The 19,074-nt window shown below is 44.7% G+C and overlaps 1 protein-coding gene across 24 annotated transcripts in view; it reads left to right on the forward strand.

The window, feature by feature from the left end:
- MICAL3 (microtubule associated monooxygenase, calponin and LIM domain containing 3) overlaps window positions 1–19,074 on the forward strand; it is a 313,530-nt gene that overhangs the window by 278,461 nt on the left and 15,995 nt on the right. For 16 of the 24 annotated variants that reach the window (XM_073621539.1, XM_073621536.1, XM_073621541.1 and 13 more), the window contains 2 exons: window positions 11,704–11,769; window positions 17,602–17,701. In XM_073621539.1, coding sequence (XP_073477640.1) covers window positions 11,704–11,769; window positions 17,602–17,701 — 166 coding nt within the window. Of the gene's footprint in view, window positions 1–5,525; window positions 5,577–11,703; window positions 11,770–17,601; window positions 17,702–19,074 lie in introns of all 24 variants that reach the window. The other 8 variants (XM_073621540.1, XM_073621543.1, XM_073621560.1 and 5 more) reach the window with 3 other exon arrangements.

Raw genomic sequence — 19,074 nt, forward strand, 5'->3', positions numbered from 1 at the left:
GTGTACTAGGCCGCTGGTGCTTGCCAGTTCACCAGGATGAGCTGCACTAGTACTTCTCTGCACCATACGAGAGCCCTGCGGTTCTTGCACCTCAACAGCAGAAGAAGATCAGGGTCTGGTACGCCTGACCTTGGCAGGGACCACAACTCCGTTGTCAGAGCTATCTGTCATGGAGCCACTGTGGTCTACAGGATCGTATTCTGAACCTGACAGATGAGTGACTTCCTCTTCACTATCTGTCATGCTCAGAAACATGTAGGCCTCTTCACTACTGTACCTTCGATTTGCCATTTTGGGCTCTAAATTTACTGGTACAGTAGTGAGACTCACAGGTAAAAAAGCTCCTAGGCTGTCAGCAACTGTGTGAAACGCTATCCAAAAAAACGCAGGGATCAGGCCTGACTCTGCAAATGCTGTATGTGTTAAGTGTTTTGTAAGTGACAGTGATCGATCGATACTGCACTTGGGTGGACTGGGCTGGGCAGAGGGGCAAAACGCAGGTGCTAGCAGGTATCTAGGCTGATCCCGCTAACACTGCGTTTTTGGGAACCCTAAACTGCTGGGGACGCTAGTATAGATCTGATCAGATATTGATCCGTTCAGGCACTATACCACTAAGGGAGGTGTAAGCTGCGTGCGTGGGTGTTAGCGGTACTGGCACTAATCTGACGCTGCCTGGGGCGACGCAGACCCTGACTGACACTAAAAACTAACTGATATGACCCGCCGGGCGATCAGGGGTTTAAACCTTTATTGGGTAGTAAACGGCAGGTATAAAAACACAAACCAACTAACCAGCGTCACCCATAACACTTATACGGTGATCACTGGTGAAAGGGTTAACTAGGGGGCAATCAGGGGGTTAAAGCCTTTATTAGGTAGTATATGGGGGTACCTGATGCTATAAAAAGCTGACGGTGAACCTAAATAACTAATTGGCTACCTAGCGTCACCCGTGACACTTATACAGTGATCACTGGTGACAGGGGGTGAAAGGGTTAACTAGGAGGCAATCAGGGGGTTAAAACCTTTATTGGGTAGTATATGGAGGTACCTGACGCTATATAGAAAGGTAACAGTGAACCTAAACAACTTAACAGGCTAACTAGCGTCTCACGTGACACTTATACGGCGATCAGAAAAATGATCGATTAGTGACACTGGCGCCAGGGGGTGAAAGGGTTAACTGGAGGGTGATCAAGGGGGGTTAAACCTTTATTAGGGGGGGTTAGGGGGTTACCCTAGACCTAAAGGGGCCTACCACTAATTGGCCTAACACTTATAACAGTCACAAAATGACACCAATGCAGTGATCAGTAAAAAAATCAAAACTGCTATTGGTGTCACTGTGACGGGGTGCAGGGGGGGTGATTTATGTGCCTATGTGTACTGGTGTTAGTGTGCTGTTGGTGCAAACTCACATTGATGTCTTCTCTCCACGGGAGCCAGAACGAAAAGGCTCCACGAGGAGAGATGACATCACTTTCTCTGCTTCTGTTTACATTTCAGAAGCAGAGGAAGCTTCCCATTCGTCAGGAGCGATTGTGAGGGAGAGGCCATGAATCAGTGGCCTCCCCCTCAGGACAGATCGCTCCTGCAACGATGCCGACCGCCTCGGGCACTGGGAGGGGAGTAACGTACCCGTACATTACTCTGCCTGCCCCTGCCATTCTGCCGCAGTATATCTGCGTGAGGCGGTCGGCAAGTGGCTAGGCAACAGATTAAGAGGCCAGTTCCATACGGGCCTTTAAAGCCTTCTCTACCAAACATGCTCAATTTAAAATGGAACACCAGCTTCACCTTTTTTCCTTCCTCATTTGTAGTAAGACATTTTTTTTTACATATCCCGTAAAGTGGTTGTAAAGTCACATTATGACCTTACTGGTATCCCCTCTGGTTTATAAAGACATAGACTACAGTGTGTGTGTGTTTTTTGAAAATTATAATGCTAAATTCCTTTTCTCACAACACCGCTGTGCTGTTATATGATCCCCCTCCACTCTTCCTCGCCGATAAAAGGAGAGCAGCGGGAGGGGCTGAGATTCCCCTCTGATGCCAGCCAGCAGAGGAAGATCATGTGACCACACAGCGGCGGTGTGACAGAAGGTATTTAGCATTATAATTTTCAAAAAACACACACACTGTAGTTTATAACTTTATAAACCAGAGGGGATGTAAGTCATTGTGTTCGATATTGCAACGGAAAAGCGGCAGGAGCGGGGTGAGATCAGCTCTCACACTGACTAGAAAATGACAGGCAAGCAGAGAAGGGGGAGAGACTCAGAACACAGCAGTATGGCAAAGGCACATAAACTGACCACGGTATCATGGATCAGCAGCCATGATTACCGTGGTCAGCGCACACAGGAACAGCCAGGATAAACCAGGTATTTTATAGCACAGAAAGGGAGAAATTACATTACAGAAGCACAGTGCTATTTATCATGCTTTAAAAAAACAGGATCATTTTTTATTTTTTTGGGTTACAACCACTTTAATTCTGCTTTGATGAAAATCAGAGAAAAAGATTTTACAGCAAGTTCCTTCTATAAGTTGGGGGTTAAAATAGTCCAAGCTGCAATTCACATACAAGTAACAAGGCCAGGCAGTGACAGTAAATTGTATAGCAAAGGGGACCATTCTTTATAAGGATTTTTTGTCTTCCTCTAGATCAATTGCAGGTTTACATTTGCAAGATTTTTAACTCATTTATTTGTATCTTTTTTCAGCCAGATAGCATGCCTGTTTCAGTCAGACAATGCCAGCCTCTACGTGAGCATTATTAGATGTGCTGTCTCCTGAGCCATAATCATAAATCACTGATTAAAAAAACTATTAAAATAAGCATGAACCAAAAATAATAAAATAAACATGACCCAAAATCATGAATGCAAGACTTCAGTGACTCAAAATATGCACTCACTGAAAATACACTATACATTCCCTTTAATAATCTGCTTTTTTTTTTTACTATGCTGAGACATCTATGCACATGTCTGTGAGTGTTATCAGTAGCTATTTAACATCTTCTTTTGTTAAGGTTATTGGCTGTTTAACTCTTGAATACTTTCTTTTGTAGTCAGTACTTAAATTAGGATTTTTTTTTTTATTGGGGGCTTTAGATATGTTATTAGAATGGACAGGCATAAGTGATCAAGATGGTAACTGATCAAAAAGCTGATTGTGCTACCCTGTGTTACAGAATGGTATTCGTCAGGTTTAAGGTATCACAGGGCCAAAAAAAATAAGATGCGACAGATGTTAATGCTTTCACCAAATGTGTATTGTGGTTTTGTCAAGATCTTTCTTATGAGAATGTTTGTTTTCAAAGCAATAAATTGGATTGAGATCCCACTAATCATATCTATAAAGGCTGCAAACCTCTGCTGTATTCAGGGGTGCATTTAACATGCATTGGTGTCATTGTGTTTTTTATCAGATTAATGAGAAAAAAATCCAGCCTAATTTGTGCAGAGAGGTTCTCTTTTTAGTGAGTTGCAGTTCTTGCTGTACACGGTAGGGGGAGCTGCACACCTGTCCCTGCAGAAATCCTGGCAAAGTCACAATACAGAGTATTTTACGCTTGTGCTTCCTGTCAACTGCATTTTGGAGTGTTTCCATGTGTCCTGTCTGCACAACGTTTTGCATGGTATTCTATGCCTGTTGTACTCTGTGTCTTTACTACTCTGCAGTGTTCTCCTCTCATCCTCATTACCAATTGCTTAAAGGTCCTCCTACAGGTCTCTTCTGTCTCTTACCTTTTCTGTAGTTCCACCTCCCCATTAACCAGCATTTTTTTTCTTTTCCTCCTAACCCCTTCATCAGCTTTCTGACTTCTTGTTAGTGTCCTCTATCTACCTCTTCTATACTCTGTTCCACATTCCTATTATTTCTCTGTACTTTCTTTCTTTTTGTTTTTCCCTCCTAATTTTGTCATTGGTCCTCCCTCTTATCTTAATCCTACTGCCTCTGCCCTTCTCTCTTCTACTGCTCCTCCCTCTTTCTGTCCCTCCTGCTGCTCCTCCCTCTTTCTGTCCATCCTGCTGCTCCTCCCTCTTTCTGTCCATCCTGCTGCTCCTCCCTCTTTCTGTCCCTCCTGCTGCTCCTCCCTCTTTCTGTCCCTCCTGCTGCTCCTCCCTCTTTCTGTCCCTCCTGCTGCTCCTCCCTCTTTCTGTCCCCTCTGCTGCTTTTCCCCCTTTCTGTCCCTCATGCTACTAACCCCTCTTTTCTTACATCCTATAGCTCTTCCCCCTTCCCCCCTTCTCCCTCTCACTACTTCTCTCCTGTCATGCACTTTTCCTTCTTTTGCTCTGTTCCTTCTCCTTTTCTATTGATCTTCCTTCTGCCATTCCTCCCTCCATATACTCGTCTGAAGTTCCACCATCCTCCTCCTCCATCATTCCTCCTCTGCCATTCCACTCACTTCCTCTGTCAGTCCACCCCCTCCCCCTCCTTTGCCATTCTTGCCTTTTTTTCCTTCCTCTGTTCCCTTACTCATTTTACTCATACACTAGTCTGTCTTTCTTCTCCTCTGCTTATTCTCCCTCCTCCCCCTCTTCTGCTGCTCCTCCCTCCTTCTTGTCTCCTTCTTTTCCTACACCATTTTTCCCTCCTTATCCATTGTTTTTCCCACTGCCTTCTCCTCTGGCATTCTACCCAACTTCTCCTTTGCCATTACTTACTCTTTCTCTGCCTCCACTGTTCCTTCCAACGCCTCCTTCACGGTCCCTTTCTCCCTCTCATCCTTGTTCTTCCTTCTTCTCGCCATGCCTCCCTCCTTTCCTCCTCCTCCACTGTTAAGGTGGCCGTACACTAGTAGATTTTCAAACAACTGTTCATACAAAATTTCTCAGTACATTCGATGACTTGACGAATGTCAAAATTTGTTTGCTTTTCACATTCACTTTTTGAATTAATGTAATTTCCCTGAACAAAAATCACATGCTGTGTTAGAAATTTGTTTGAGAAAAATGTTCCATTCTGCTCCTTCAAATTTTACCTTAATTGCGGTCAAAACAAATGTTAAGTTACCCCATTAACGATTACGAAATTGAATGAAGTTATTTTAAATGACAAATTTTGCACATAATGCTACTAGTTTATGGCCAGCTTTACTCCTTTCTCCTACTCTGCCATCTTTCCTTATTTTCCCTTGCCATTCCTTCTTCTCATGTACTGGTCCTCTTTCCTCCTCCTCTGCGGCTTCTCCTTTCTCCTTCTCTGACATTCCTCCTCCTCCTATCTCCTCTGCATTCCTCCTTCCTAATCCCCCTCAACTGTTCTTCCCTCCCTCTCCTCCTCTGCCATTCATCCTTCCTTTCTTTTCTCCTTCTGCTCCTTTCCTCTAGTTCCTCCTCTTCTTCACCCTCTGCAGTTACTCCCCTCCTCTCCCTACTGTATGATTCTTCCCCCCTCCCCTTCTCCCTCCTCACTCTGTAACTTGTCTCTCTGCTTACCTTCTCTCTGACTCTTGCTCTCTGTCTGGTTGGCAATGCAATAACTCTCTTCACAATTCCTTATTGTAGACTATTGGGGAGAGTCATATTACAGTGACCTCATCGATTTGCACCTGGGTGGTATGTATGCCCAAATCACACCCTAATACTAACTTGCACCCCCCCAAATCTCTTACTCCCTCCTCTCTCCTATGAGTTCTACCCCTGCAACACTGAAACAACAAGAAGAAACTGTATTTATTGGTAGGCTGGGGCAAGGCTACATTCAGTACTGTCAGATTGCCAAATTTAAGCCATGACCAGATTGTTGATCCGTCCAATTTTTTTCTGTGATTAGTTTGTTTGTTCATTGCTTTGCTTGATAGGGTAGACATCCACTACAGACCACCAGGTGTGGTCACTGGCCTGCCCACCAGTCAGTGAACTGTAAGATACATATTTCTGGGAATTTGCTTGATCTGCCTCATGAAATGGGCCCAAACCCAGAGTATATTTTCACTTTGCTGGTCCAGATCTGAGATCATACAATATTACAAATTCAAACATTTCTCTACATCCAAGATCTTTGCTTGTTTCTCTGGAAGCTGATAGCATAATCGTCTCTCTATTTACCAAGTGTTTTAGTATGAAGATCTGCCTGATTAGATATAAAATAAATAGTCTTTATAGGTTTGTCCTCGTACTACTCAATTGTTGGTAAATTTAAAGATTGCACTATTAAATAAAAATGTGGCCAGCCGACAGTCATGAGTCAATAGCTTTGGACAATGAGCTCTTGTTTATGGGAGATACAGCAAGACACTGTGTCCTCCACACCCCTTCTTCTTGAGGGGCTGGTTTACGCCAGACGCAGTCCAGTGCGTTTTTATTTTGCATAAAAAACGCATGCACAGTGTTTTACATGTACTCCAGTGGCCCTAGTTCACACTAGTGCGTTCTTGTGCAGTCAACAAAGTAAAACATCCTGCATTTTTTCTATATGGAACACATCTGGAACGTGGGGAAAAAATGCACCATAATGCACATATCCTCAATTGAGATGAACAAAAAAAGAGGGGGGATAAAACGCACTAGACAGCATCAAAAGGGCACAGGAGCGCATCAAAAATGCCCATGCAGAGATGCATCCAGAACACAGATATTGTGGTGTGAACTGGCCTGAAAGGAAGAGCATTTTAAATGGCCAGTCCCCACAAAAGTAATTTCCTGATAATTGTACAGGACACAGGCTTCTTGAAACCATTGTGACTGGAATATATGCAGCTACCTTTAGGTTATTGGACACTAGCTAAAGAAAGACTGCAGGGACATTTACCTATATAATCCTTCCCACTCCCAGCTACCCTCATTTTTTTGCTAGTGTCCTCATGTGATAGACCTCTTCTCTCTGAGAAAAGGATACCATCTTCTATGGAGTTTTCTCTCTCTCACTCTCTGGATGATTTCTTCCATGATGGTCTCTTCATCACTAGGCTGCACCATAGCCACTCTGTTGCTAATGTGGCTTTGCACTGGTTTCTGCTGTGGGCACTGCTCTTGGCACATAGTGGAAACTGTGCCACAGGGTGCTTTACAGGTCCAAAGTTTTGGTCTGCCTGTTGCAAAGTCCAGTCTCTGAAGACCCCTTTTAGGGTATGCCCACCACAGAGGGCAAAGCAAGGAAGGGATAAATTCCCCTTATTAGTGCTACTGACCTGGTGAATACAGATTAGAAGTCCTTTAAATTTTCATCCCAGGGTGCCCATTTATTTTCCCTTTTTGGGGTGTGAAAAGACTCTCTATCCTTCTGATGGCACAATTAGGCATTCCTGGATGGCTGGGGTTAATGGCATTTTGTCCTGCTTGAGGGCGCCTGGTCTGACCCTGATGTGCCATGTGCTCTCATATTCAGTGGTTCTATACTGCTCCTCTGCGGCTTTGGAGTTGTAGCACATTGGTTTAGGGCCTTAGTACCCTTTCCTCTGATGGATGCTTGCATTCTGGCTCCCTTTCCTTCCTCTGGTCATTCAGCCACTCCAGCCTTATACTTACTTCATTTCTAAAGAGGAAAGCTGGGTGATCAGCATTACAATTTTGTCGCTCTTCCCTTTGGCCTGTCCATGGCCCCCCTTAGGTTTTCAACAAGGTGCTTGCCCCAGTTTTAGTTCTGCTCTGTTCTCAAGGGATTCTCATTGTGGGATAACTAGATGATCTCCTGTTAAGGGACCAGTTCTCCCTGTCACTAACAGCTAACATCCAGAAGATGATACAGATTCTGCAGAGCTTTGGTTAACACTGGACCCATTTTAAATTGGAGTACCTGGCTCTGATGTTGGACAAGACTTTGTCTAGAAACTTTCTGCCTCGGGGCAAACTTGCCTCCCTTTGTTCTCATACCAGGACCCAGAGAAAGCCCTCAAGTGGTGCTTACATGAAGGTCTTGGGTCTGATGGTGGCCTCCTTTTGAGGTGATGCCATATGTCCAGTTTCAGTCCAGACCACTACAACTCAGTATGCTGGCCATATAGGACAAAGAGGCTCAGTTCTTGGACCGATCAATGCATCTGAATTCCAAGGCCAGACTCTCCCTAAAGCATTGGATTTCCCACCTGATGCTGGAGTTAGGGAAAGCTTTTCCTTAACAGTAGTGGGAAGATCTTATGGCTAATGCCAGCCTGTCAAGCTAGGGAGCAGCCTTGTTGATGCAGGGAGCATGTTTGTCAGAAGCTTGACTTCCAATCAACACTCTGTAATTCAGGATGATTTGGTTGTCCCTTCAACGCTGGACTCCTCTATTGTGACAACACCCTATGGGATTCCAGTCAGACAATTCCACGGCCATCAGACTTGATCCTTTCTTGTTGGCAGGTAGCGTTTCATTGTCAGCGTGTGGACCTGTGAAAATTGGCTCTCCATTCAGTGTTCTTTCAGGCACTTTTCACAGGTGTGGACCTCCTGGCATCCAGATTCAACAACAAAATGGAGAGATTTGTTTTCAGGTCCAGGGACCCTTGACCCTTCATTGTACCCTCTGGTAATCACTTTGATCTGATCTACACCTTTCCACCCCTCCGTATTCCCTGTTGACTATTTTTCAGGATCGAAAAGGGAGGCATCTTGGTGATCCTGTTTGCACCGAAATGTGGTATTCAGACATACTTAAACCACTGATAGACACTCCATGGGTCTTTCTAGTCCTTCTGTTCCAAGGGCTAGCGTTCCATCCTGCTTCTCGATCACTGGCTTTAACAGCATGAATGTTGAACCCACAGTCCTGAGGGAAAGGAGCCTTTTAGATTCAGTCATCCCTAACCACTTGAGGGGTAGGAAGTCGACTTCTAATAAAGTCTACCATCGGAACATGGGACATATGCTGTCCTTCAGTCTGATCTGGACCAAAAATTCTGTTTCAAAGGTGTCTTACTGTCTACTTAAGAGTAGCTCACATTCATTCCCCTGTATCCGCGTGGGATCTCAGTCTGGTTCTCTCAGCTCTATAGAAGCTGTACTTACCTGTAAGGTGGCCTTTCTTGTGGCTATCACCTCTACAAAGGCAGTCTGTGCTTTAGTGGCCTTATCCTGTAAAGCTTTTCCTAATGTTGCAGAAGGACAAGGTTGTCTTTCTCTTAATGATGATATCTGCCTTCTACCTTAGGTGTCCGTTTATGAAGCAGTGATCAGCGGTGATCCCAAGGATCACCGCTGATCACAGTCCATAAACAGTTTATGAACCAGAGATAATCGGGGGGGAGAAGTGTTTGAACTTGTTCTCCCGCCGATGATCTCCGCACACCGAGAATCCTCATTGAATGACACAGTAACGGCCAGTTTATGAAGCTGCGATCTGAGCGCTTCACTGGCGATCTGTGTCAGAATTCACACTCCCTGATTCACCAGCTCAGAGGTGGGGAATCGAGGAGTGAAGAGGGAATCTCGGGGGATCTGAGGGGGAAGGAGGAAGATTTTTAACTTCCTTATGCCTCATTCAGACTCCCCAACACTGTAACCATGCCCCCCTGTCATATTTATATATATATAATGTAGGACTCATTATTTTATTAACATTAACCACGCCGTCTGTCCGTGTACTGAGCAGTGATAATTTATCACTGCTTAATAAACTGACATCTCTGTGTTTCAGTGAATTTCTGGTACTGTAATCTCGTAAAGTCTCACTAGATTGCAGTATCAGGGGCGTTAGAAGCATGTTTGAAGCGTTTGTAGATCGCTTCACTCCTCAGAAGGTGAAGCGATTTACTCCCCTTCATAAACTGGCACACAGAGGAGAAAGATCTCCACTGTGAATGCCAGAGAATGAAGCAGTGAATAGATTTCACTGCTTTATAAACGGACACCTATATCATGATATCGTTTTTCCTCACCTATTTCCTTCTCCAAAGGAACATCCACCTGTTCATTCAGGTGGATGTTCAAGCCTCCTCTGATGCCATTTTTGGGCATAAGGTTTTCTCTGAGACTATCAAGCCCTTCCTGGCCTGTTTAATATGTGGGCCTGTTGGAATTGTTTGCTTGTTGCCCACCCCTGAGTTGGATTGCTTTTGAATGCCCCAGTCATATTGACTTAAAATAGCATGTGTTCTGTACTGTATAATCAGGAAATAAGGTTTTTTTTTTTTACTTAGCGGTAAAATACCTTTCTGGAGTACAGTACAGGGCCCTCCCCACTGTTATGATCTCCTCCCTATTGCTTGCTACAAAACTAAAGGAGTGAGAGGGGATGTCTCTGCAGCCTTTCTTCTTTACAGTATTCAGTCTCCTGAAGTTAGCTGCATGTAACTCAGTTATAATGATATCAAGAAGCATGTGTCTTGTGCTGTACTGCATAAAAATGTGTTTTAATGGAAAGTCAAAAACCCTATTATTTCAGTTAAAGAGGGAGTCTGGTGTTCTTAGACATTCATTTACTTCCTGTATATCTGTCTCTGAACTCCTGACTCTACTCTTGCCTGAGGAAAGAAAGAACTGTGTAAGCTCAGAGTCACTCTGATCAGAGCTTACACTTTTTGTAGGATTCCACTGGGCCATAAACAAGCACTGTCACATAGGAAGCAAAGTACATTACATGCTCCCCCATGCCTGGATGTAGTGTGTATTTTCTTACATTTGTTGAATGGGGAGAATAAAGAAAATATCCGCATGTAGCTGGTTGAGCTGCCAATAAAGTGAACCTGTTGCACAGCACTAGTTTGCTTTAAGTGATCTCACCACTGGTATTGCACTAGTCAAGCAGGCAGTGCAGGAGCCCCTTTACAACAACCATGGAATGTGTCAGACCCAAAAACTGAGCACATCTATTTCACCCTGAAAGATATAAAAAACCTGTTCAACTCCTTGCCAAGCTTAGTAATCCTTTTACCCACATCGTAATAATGTTCACAGGGACTTAGCAGAGCCATGCAGTGTGATCTCATTTCAGAGGCAAATGTGTAACTAGAACTTCAAAGACACAAAATAAGGATTTTTGTTAGCTCTGGAGATCCCAAAACATTTGTGACGTTTCTGTAATATGTGTCTATGCATTGTTGTGATGTCTTACTGGTCAACACGCAATTAATATGAACATCCTGGTCTTTAGTGATTGTTAGATGGGGTCACCGTATCGAGAGCACCAAGATAGATGAGGTGGGACATGTCAGTGCAGGCTGCTGTAAAGTCACATAAAGATAATTATCACATAAAGGTTATATGGTGTTACACACATGGGATTATGGAACTAAACAATCTCATTCTGTTTCAGATTTTATATCAAATATATGGTTTTCTAACAATGTACAGTCCAGGTGAAGTGTGGCTATTTTATCACTATCCAATCCCCTCCCCGTATGTGTTTTTTTAATGTTTTATTTTATAAGTGTTGCTGTGTCTTCTCTCTGTAAGAGATGGGTAATAATTCATGTTAACACTGTGATAAATTGTAATATTAACCAATCCATTTGTTGCACTTCATGGAATATAAAGTTCTTTACAATGTGTTGATTACATAAAAGTTGACACCATATTCAGGAGAGGGTGCTGTTCTCACCTTCCCAGGGGTTGGGTTGAGTAGTCAGTGAAGGTTTCTGTTTTTCTGGCCCATTTCTGGGTTGATTTTCCTACTTTTTCTTCTTGTTGTTTCCTGCTCTCACTCTGTGTCCTTTTTGCTTTCTTTCTCTTCTGTCACCCTACCCTTCCCTCATACACACTGCCTTCTCCGCTTCCACACCTCTTTCTGCTCCCCTCTTCCCCACCCATGGCTCATTCTTTGAAGTTGATCCCATTGTGGGGACTCCACGGCGTAGACCTATCTCCTTCTGTCCCTGCTGTGCCCACGAAGGTAAAGTAGCTTTCCTCCGCGGCTGGCATCCCATTGTTACCTCCAGCTCATTATGGTAGACCCCTGACCCCTCCCACCAATTCCCCCCTCCACCCCCACCCCCAGGCTCCATTATCACTCCACTGCTTCTAATGATCGCTGCATGACTGTGAGCTGGCGTAAAGCGGAATCTGAATCCAGGGCACAGAATCAACATAAATAAAGCGAGAGGGGCATTAAAATGGGGGTGAGCTGTCAGATGCAGCAGTTTTTGTACATACTGTCTGCTTTCATCATCATTTTTTATCAAAATAAACAAATCACCTGTCCGCAATGGAGGTATTCTCTAGGTTGCTGAGATTAAAAGTTAGCTTTGAAAACAAATCAACAACCTTCCTTTTTTATAAACGGTTTTCAAACATTTTAGGCTCGGTTCACACTGGAACCACCTGCGGATCGCACAGGAGCGCTGTGCGTCCCTGTTCCCCGTTTCAGAGATGAATCAGGGCCGAATCTATGCCTGAATTCGGCCCTGAAATGGAGCTAAAGACGCACAGCATTTCTGTGCAGTGTGCTCCGCAGCCGCAACGGAGATATGTGAACCGGCTCCATAAGGAGCCAGTCAAATTCTCCTGCTATGTGAATTGGATGCGGGGAAACCCGCATCTAATTCTCATAGGTGTGAACCCAGCCTTAAGGTTAGAGTAAACCTTAACTGAAAGACATTAGTTTGCTGTTTGCAATATGTATTATAAACCATTTATTGAATTTTTTAATAACATTTTCAGTTCTGCTCGTTTCCCTGGGCCTTTTTGCAGCCACCCCTGCACTCATGGATTCCAATGATGGCTGCGAGGCATTTCTCAGGACCGGTTTCCTGATGGTGACAGCAGTGGACCATGTTTGCATAATGTGTGTTAAAAAGGTCACTTATAGTCTCCATCAGAAGCTTGTATGACAGGGTGACAATGCAAGAGCACATTTAAGAGACAGAAAAGAGTGTTGTCACCCTATAACAGAAAGTGCCTGAGCTTGGATTTTCATGGCAGGATCACTAGAATTATTTTAATGATAGTAAAAATTACATTAACAGGATTTTAATGATTGTGTTTATATCAACCTTATGTGTTTATATCAACTTTAGCATTATGACTGTTAAAATTTGTAGATTGTAAATATCAGGATTCAGGTTACCCTTCTATAATTTTCTTCAATAAAATGCATTTTTCCTGGTACTGTGAGAGAAAAAACTGGGGTAAAGGTTTTTTGGTGTGTGAATTTATGGTGACAAAAAAATATTCTAATTGTGTATACTACAGGAAACAGGATCTGTAATCATAGAACATGGGCTATTACTTTTAGGTGATTGGATACTGGCAAAAGCTTTGCAGGGAATGTCCCCTAGTGCAAGTGCATATGACCCCACCCGCATTGTAGGTTTTCTTGCTAGTGTCCTTTAGTGATGGACCTCTTCTGTTCTGGAGAAGTTTCTACACAAATCCTTTTTTTTTTTTAATTCACAACTTCCATCCAGTTCCTGGATCAGTTGCCCTTGATTTACATCTTGGGAACCAGACCTGGAGCAGAGCTGGCCTGTCATGTTTGCATTTGGTGCTCACCTTGGCATGTGGTGCAATGAGTATAGTTAGCTACAGGGTGCTATACAGGTCCAGGGCCATAATCTATTCTTTGGCACCCAGACCCTTAAGACTCCTTCGGAGGAATTCCCTCTGTAATTGGTGAAGTTTGGTCCCCTCTGGGAACCTGCAGCGTCAACAAGGTAAGACAGAGTTTCCCTGTAATTGTGTCCTGTTGCATGTGAGGTGGTGTTTCACCTTAGTGTGTCATCCCAGTCTGTAAATGTGTCTACTAAATTGATGGAAGGTAACCTTTACCTTTCTGGATCTGGCAGGTTGTTCACAAGCAACATTGCTGCCTAGGCGGTGAGGTACTGTAGTTGAAAAGGCCATTCTGCAGTCTGCTGCTCACTACCTACTTTTCCAGAGACACAGGACATTGGTTAGTGCATGGGTTAAAGCAGCTTCTTTCCCAAACATGCAAATACCCTTTCATTCCACCTTCATTTTGTGAGTACCCCCTCACTCCACCCAAAAGGGAAAGTTCCGCTTGTTTGCAGCCTCCCCCTGTCCCCCCGTCCGCTGCCCCATTTGGCACTTTTTTTTAGGGGGAAAGGGACCTGGTTTTGACAGTTCCTGGCTCCCACTTCTGGCTCAGATCTCAGCGGCGAACTGAGCCAGAAGTTCGCCCCTTCACCCGCAATCACAGGTCCCAGAAGACTGCGGGGCCATTCACAAGGTGCAGCGCATGCGCAGTAGTAAACCGGCTGTAAAGCCGCAAGGCTTCACTTCCTGTTTCCTTTACTTCAGATGAATAATCGGTTTTAATAATCGGCTTGTTTGAGGACATTGCTGGATCCAGGGGCAGGTAATGTCTTTATACTGAAAGTCAGCAGCTACAGTATTTGTAGCTCCTGACTTTGAAATTTTTTTGGGGGGGTGCCTCAGTTGAGGACAACGCTGGATCCCTGGACAGGTAAATGTCCTTATATTAAAAAGTCAGCAGCTTCAGTATTTGTAGCTGCTGACTTTTTTGGGTAGCCTGGGGCTTCTAGTGTTAACTTCTTCAGCGTCAAATCAGCGGCATTTTTACAGTGACGGAAACTAAAAGTACAACACATTTCCTCCACTGATGAAAACTATGACGAAAATCAAATTAGTTTTTGTTAACCAACGAAAACGGGATGAAAATGGCAAGGAGGAATGAATTACCCTTGTGAACTAACTTTCAGTTTTCACAGAGCTCCGCCTGCTTCCGTTTCCAGCAAGCAAGCGACTATGTGCATCGCGACTGCCAGAGACCAGAGCAGCAGTGTGCATTACAGACAGCCAGGCCTCCCGAGTCATGATGAGACTGTCCCACTCCCGAGTCCCGAGATGGCCGGTTCAGCAGGGTTTGCCTGCATTACAATCCCTGTGTGGCAGCCCCTGCTCAACAAAAGTCTATGGTTAAAGCTCAACATTCTCACATTCGCCCACTACTTCTGTCTAGCCAGACAAAGATCTCCCTGGCATGGTGGATTTCAAACTCTAGTATAAGGGAAATTACTCCCCTCTCCTTGGGAAGTGGTAACAACATACTATGAAGCTGGAGCAGGATCCACAAATTCCCTTAAGACTTGTATACACGATCAGATTGTTGGCAAGGAATTGTCTGTTGACACAATTGTCGCCCATCACTAATCCCCCTCCCTGTGTGGGCCCCCTACAAGAGGATCGGTGGTCCCCCCCCATCAGCGCCCCTGCACACAGGTACTCCATGGCCATGTGAATGAGCGGTTTGAACACATGGCTGGAACCGCCTGTTATGGGGCACACACAGTCGGACTTTTCGGCTATAAAAGTCAGACGGACCAAATCCGGCGGACAATCCGATCGTGTGTGAGCTTCCCCGGACTTTCAGCGAACTTTTCCGGTCGCAAATCTGACGGACTTTAGATTTGGAACATGCTTCAAATCTTTACGTCGTAACTCCGCCGGACCCAGAAATCCGCTCGTCTGTATGCTAGTCCAACGTACAAAAACCCACGCTAGGGCAGCTATTGGCTACTGGCTATCAACTTCCTTATTTTAGTCCGGTCGTACGTCATCACGTACGAATCCGTCGGACTTTTGTGTGATCGTATGTAGGCAAATCCGTTCGTTAGAAAGTCCGTCGAAAGTTTGTCGGACGGGCTGTCGGACTTTTGTAGTCGAAAAGTCCGACCGTGTGTACACGGCATAACTCTATGGGAACATAGTAGTTGTACAAACACATCCGCAGGTCCTAATTTGACAGGTGGGGGTTATTGGCCCTGAATGGACACTGTCTGCGTTTGGAGTCTTATAGCTGCACCCACAAGCCTGTCAAATTAGGACCTGTGGTGTACAACCACTGCGCCCCCCTAGTGTAAAATAAGCTGCCTGCTCCAGCCACATAAACAGCTGCTCTCAGGTAGGCCCTGATTTCTAACAGCAGCCTCAGCTTTCATGCACATGCCCGGATCGACATCAAGCTCGGGTAAGTATAAAGGGGGGCTGCAGAAGGCTTTTTACCTTACTGCATAAAATGCAGTAAGGTAAAACGTTTTAGAACCACTTTAGGGCTGCTTCACACTATCCTGCTGCACTTTCGCTAAGCACAACAGCTAATCCACGGTTTTTGTGCAGGTTAGCTATGTTTTCCCATAGATTTTCCTGCATGCTGCATCTTTGGTGAGCTTTCTGAAACTGCACTAAAATTGCAGGACGTCATAGAAGTCTATGGGAAAGCGCAGCTAACCCGCAAGAAACCCCCAGATTAGCTGCACTTTGCCCAAAGCGCAGTTTGAAGCGGCTCCTTAGGTCAAGAACCTTTGGCGAATCATTCTGGTAGTTGTGCACAATATCATGGAGGTGGATTGTGGCTTGTCAGAAGAAGGAAAGATACATTGGGGTTTATTTACTAAAGGCAAATCCACTGTGCACTACAAGTGCACTTGGAAGTGCAGTCGTCGTAGATCTGAGGGGGGACATACAAGGAAAAAAAAAACTCAATTATGCTTGCATGTGATTACGTGATAGAAATCAGCAGAGCTTCCCCTCATTTCAGATCTTCCCCTCAGATCTACAGCGACTGCACTTCCAAGTGCACTTGAAGTGCACAGTGGATTTTCCTTTGGTAAATCAACCACATTGTTTTAAGCAGTGGGGATGCATAGCAGTATTTGTCTTATATTTATGGACGTGATCTTTTTCAGTTTTTGAGCTCAGTTAACTGTGTATTGGTTTCAGTAGGTGTTTATACATTATTATAGTGGTATGTTGTGATTTATAAGGGTGATAGCACATATTCTGTCCTCTGTGTCTGTTCAAGAGGGACTGACGGCACTGCAGAGAGCAGACAACACAAAGTATTCTCATTTCTGAATACCATTATTGGCTGCCCCCAATGCTCTATCACTGCCAAGAGCCTGTTTATATATTCTCTTCCTGTAATTTCCTACATGGCAGAAATAATATTGTAAGTGTAAGATTCTGCATTTAAGATAATCAGATTTGATTGCATTTCACAAAGCTGCCACGTTGCCATGTTTCAAGCACTGGGAGCTACAGGGGAAATGTTTAGGCAGCATAGGGAGGGTTTCGGCAGTGTGATAACCTTAATTTTTAGTCTGATAACAACTCATATTTGTACTTGTCTTCAATGAGTTGTACTGTGCACCTACCCCACGTGCTGGCCAACTATCCCTCTGACCTATTTTACAACCTACGCTGGTCTCTGGGGGGTGGCTGGGGGACAGTTGGGGAAAAGCTCTGTAGCAAATGATGCCAAAATCATACATCATTCAATCAATTGTGCCGGCCAATGTCTCTGCTTAGATAAAACTGTTCCTAGAAAATGCAGCTTAGTGGTCACTTAGCGAAAAAAGGTGAAGGAAACAAACTTGGGGAAAAATGCAAATAAATTCTAAAAAAAAAAAAGTTAATAAAGCGGATTGAAGTTGGTTTGTTCAGTAGAGCCCATCTAAATTCCAGGTGTTTGGTCATTCTGAATGATGGATCTGTCTTCATATGGATTACCCACCCAAACCTGCAGGAGGTTTATCTGGCTTTTGTAAAACATTTGTGCTCCTGTAGATAGCAGTTCAAGTGGCTGAGTGGGTGGGTTCAGGTTCCCGCTTGGCACCGCCCCTCTCCTGTGCGCTTACCTTTGAGCAGACCCTCCCCCATTCAGCTTCGTGTTTTTGGTTTGCCGCATTTTTATTGTTTCCCATCTGTCATGCCTTCCCGCTCTGACGCTGCGCTTTTTTCGTAGGGATGGGCAAGAAGGATGACCCCAAACTGATGCAGGAGTGGTTCCGCCTGGTGCAGGAGAAGAACGCGCTGGTCCGATATGAGTCTGAGCTGATGATATTGTGAGTTACCTTATGCAGATTTTTAACATGCAGCATAATTATTAAAAATCAAAGTTTTGACCTGCAGAAGTTTTTCTTTTTTTTTTTTCCCCTTAATGCTGGGAATAGCACATTTATCTCCTGATTGGTTTTATACCTTTTAGCAGACTCAGAATCTGGTGCAGCTGTGCATGGTAGCCAATCATTTTGTTCAATTAAAATGATTGTAAAGTCTTGTTTTTTTTCCATAAAACTAACAAACATTGTTATACTTACCTGCTCTATTGAAGTAGATTTGCACAGAGCAGCACAGGTCCTCCTCTCAGGTCCATCTTCTGTTCTCCTGGTCCCTCTTTCCTGGTAAGTGCCCCCACAGCAAGCAGCTTGCTATGGGGGCATCCAAGCTGAGTCAAAGCTCCCTGTGTCTGTTCAGACATGGAGCCCCCACCTGCCCCCCCCCTCCCCTGATTGGCTAGCTGACTGTGGTTGACAGCAGCGGCAGCCAATGGTGCCGTTGCTGTGTCTTAGCCAATCAGGAGGGAGAATCTTGGACAGCTGAGACACCTGTGGACATCGCTGGATGGAGAGCGACCTCGGGTAAGTGTTAGGGGGGCTGCTGCACACAGAAGGCGTCCATGCAATTACTACTTTCTTTATCTTACATCACGGGACACAGAGCCACAGTAATAACTGTATGGTTTATATGGCACCTTCAGGTGGTGGACACTGGCACACCCTAAACAGGAAGTTCCATTCCCCATATAACACCTCCCCTTACCAGGAGTACCTCAGTTTTTTCGCCAGTGTCTTAGGTGTTGGTCATGAGTAAAGATGTTCTATGGTGAGCTCCGCTGGAATATTCCTTACTGGGGCAAGCCATGCAACCGGATCCATTCAAAGTGTCTTTTCCAAGCCGAATTGAATGGTACCGGGCCTCGTGTCCAAAGAAACAAGGTTTTGCCTGTAACGCTTCTCTTTTTAAAGAGCTGGACCCCGGGATCCAGTATTTGTTTTTTTCAGCCATATTCCTGGCGGGGTGCTTTTTACAGGCCCAGGGCTGTGGCTCCCCGATAAAAAAAAGGGGGCCCCAGTCCCTGAAGGTTTTCTAAATGAACAAATATATCCAAAAAGTATCAAGTGGGAAAAGTACCCTTTTGCCAGTTAAGAAAGAGTAAACGTCCCTCATTTAAACAGGCTCTTTCTCCAGTGCCAGGGGCATCAGCCTCCAGGCAATCACGAAGGCCTCCACCGTCAGGTTCAAGAGTTAAACTTCAGGGTTAACCCCAGGGAAAAAAGAAGTCCTGGGGGAGGGAGTCCGTAAGACAGAACGCTAAAGCCTCTTTATGAAGGGGCACCCCTGATCGTTCGAGTGAGGGGGGAGACTTCTGCAGTTC

The sequence above is a fragment of the Aquarana catesbeiana genome, linkage group LG03 (genome assembly GCF_042186555.1).
Source record: "Aquarana catesbeiana isolate 2022-GZ linkage group LG03, ASM4218655v1, whole genome shotgun sequence".
NCBI classification, from domain to species: Eukaryota; Metazoa; Chordata; class Amphibia; order Anura; family Ranidae; genus Aquarana; species Aquarana catesbeiana.